The 1,857-nt window shown below is 66.7% G+C and overlaps 1 protein-coding gene across 1 annotated transcript in view; it reads right to left on the bottom strand.

The window, feature by feature from the left end:
- Positions 1–1,857, bottom strand: part of LOC105308588 (ATP-binding cassette sub-family A member 13-like) — a gene marked incomplete at its 5' end in the record, with an annotated part of 87,537 nt that overhangs the window by 67,268 nt on the left and 18,412 nt on the right. Inside the window, one exon of the mRNA XM_023525674.1 lies at positions 111–307. Within this exon, the coding sequence (XP_023381442.1) occupies positions 111–307 (197 nt within the window). The remainder of the gene's footprint in view (positions 1–110; positions 308–1,857) is intronic.

The following is a 1,857-nucleotide window of genomic DNA, read 5'->3' as shown; positions in this document are numbered from 1 at the left end:
GTTTTCTGGAAGATGGCACCACCCAGTGGGCCTGAGCCGTCGCTCACGGCTCATGTCCATTCCCTGCACTGGGCACCGTGGGGGGAGCAGCGGCTGACGGCCGGTCCTACCTTCTCGGTACTTGAGGAGAATGTCCCAGATGCTGCGGCGGGAACAAGTGTCCACCCCGCTGGTGGGCTCATCCAGGACCACGGTCCTCGACGTGCCGAGGAAAGCGATGCCGATGGACAGCCTCCTCCTGAGGCCCCCGGAGAGGGCGCGGGTCTGCGTGTGCCGGTGCGACATCAGCCCCACGTCCTCGAGGGTTCTGAAATGACAGCAGGGCTGTCGCTGTCCCCGAGCCCTCAGAGCCGCACCCCAATGTCACCGCAAGGATGGCGACGGCAGTGACCGCGGTCTCTGCGGGCTGGAGCTGGACCCGGGGCCTGGCCACCACCACGCACGGGCCCCAAGCCAGCAGCCCTCACCCTCTTGAGGCTGAGACGGATCAGAGCCCACCGGCCACATGTGTCCCCGCGCAGCTGGGCCCGCCAAGCACTGTCCCTGGGAACCTCTGTGCTGTCTGGAGGAGCTCCCCCCGGCACCCGCCTGCCCCGAGCACACGGCAGGGGCGCGGTGCGGCCCCGAGCGCGTGGGCCGGAGGGAGAAGGTGGCCACAGGGCGCGGCAGAGGCTGGATCAGAGCCGTGTCGGCCGCCTTCCTGACCAGGGCCTGGACGCTCTGTGAAACAGCCGTACGAGCCACCAGATGCCATTAACGTGCAAACGCGCCCCATTCTGCCCCAGAGCCCCGTCTGCGCGCTCCCCACTTCAGATGCCCAGCTGAGGACAGCGAGCCGCCCGCAGCCCAGTCCCCTCTGCGCCCCCCCCGAGGGCCCCTCACCCCCCAGGGCGCCCCGCTCCCCAGCTCGCTCTGTGGTCACCCCTCTCATCACCCAGTTAAGGCGCACTCGTCCCCACTTAGGCAAGACCCTCCTGACACTGAGCCCTCAACCCAAAGACGCCTCCTCCCCGCCGAGCCGCAGGCCGGGACCGATTCCCGGCAGTCAAAGCGGGGTGCACAGGAGGAGAGAAGCACCAGGGCTCCCCACAGCTGGGCTTCAAGAGCCGCCGAGTCCTGGAATGTTCCAGAGCCCTAAGCGAGGACCTGGGTGAACTCGCAAGGACTTGCTCACCTGGTCGCTAAGTACGCGTCCCACGTCTGCTCCGTCACTTACATGCCTCCCGCCCCGACCCAGGAAGGGCTCAGGCCAGTCCCCAGCACGTGTCCAGTCCACCCGCTGTGCCTGAGCCCAGGCACCCTTTCCGCGAGAATCGCAACCTCGCTTCGTAGCTGGTTTATGCCCCTGATTTTGCGTGTCGCTGTCACTGACAACACGCCAGCTGGGAAGAGGGCAGGGGGGTCATTTCCAGCAGTGGCTGCCTTGACCCTTCGTTCCTAGTGAGACTCTGGCAGCAACACCCCCCCCCCGGGCCTCCCCGACACAGCAGGTGCGGTGGCCCCATTGAGCCCCACTTGGCCGCCTTGATCAGAGGTCGATCGGTTGAGAAACAAAATCGCGTCAGTGAGATGTCAGACGCCTCAGACTCGCGCGTCCTGCTGACATTGCTACGCTGAACCCCAAACCCCTCCGTTTCCGTTCTTCTTGACCTGATCACACCCGGCCTCGTCATTTCTGATAAGCCAGCCGTCCAGAGGCCCGGCCCCCAGCAGCCTCTTCCGAGAACCACATCTTCCCCAGCCCGTCCTGGCCTCCAGCAGTCGCTCGGCCCCGCGGGCTCAGCTGGCCTCTGTCCCCGCTCCCTGAGTTGAGAGCCCACAGGCTCGGCCCCCGCTGGGGTAGCCCATCGCCCGCTC

Source organism: Pteropus vampyrus, unplaced genomic scaffold (genome assembly GCF_000151845.1).
Source record: "Pteropus vampyrus isolate Shadow unplaced genomic scaffold, Pvam_2.0 Scaffold594, whole genome shotgun sequence".
Lineage (NCBI taxonomy): Eukaryota > Metazoa > Chordata > Mammalia > Chiroptera > Pteropodidae > Pteropus > Pteropus vampyrus.
This window is presented reverse-complemented; position numbering and strand designations above follow the sequence as displayed.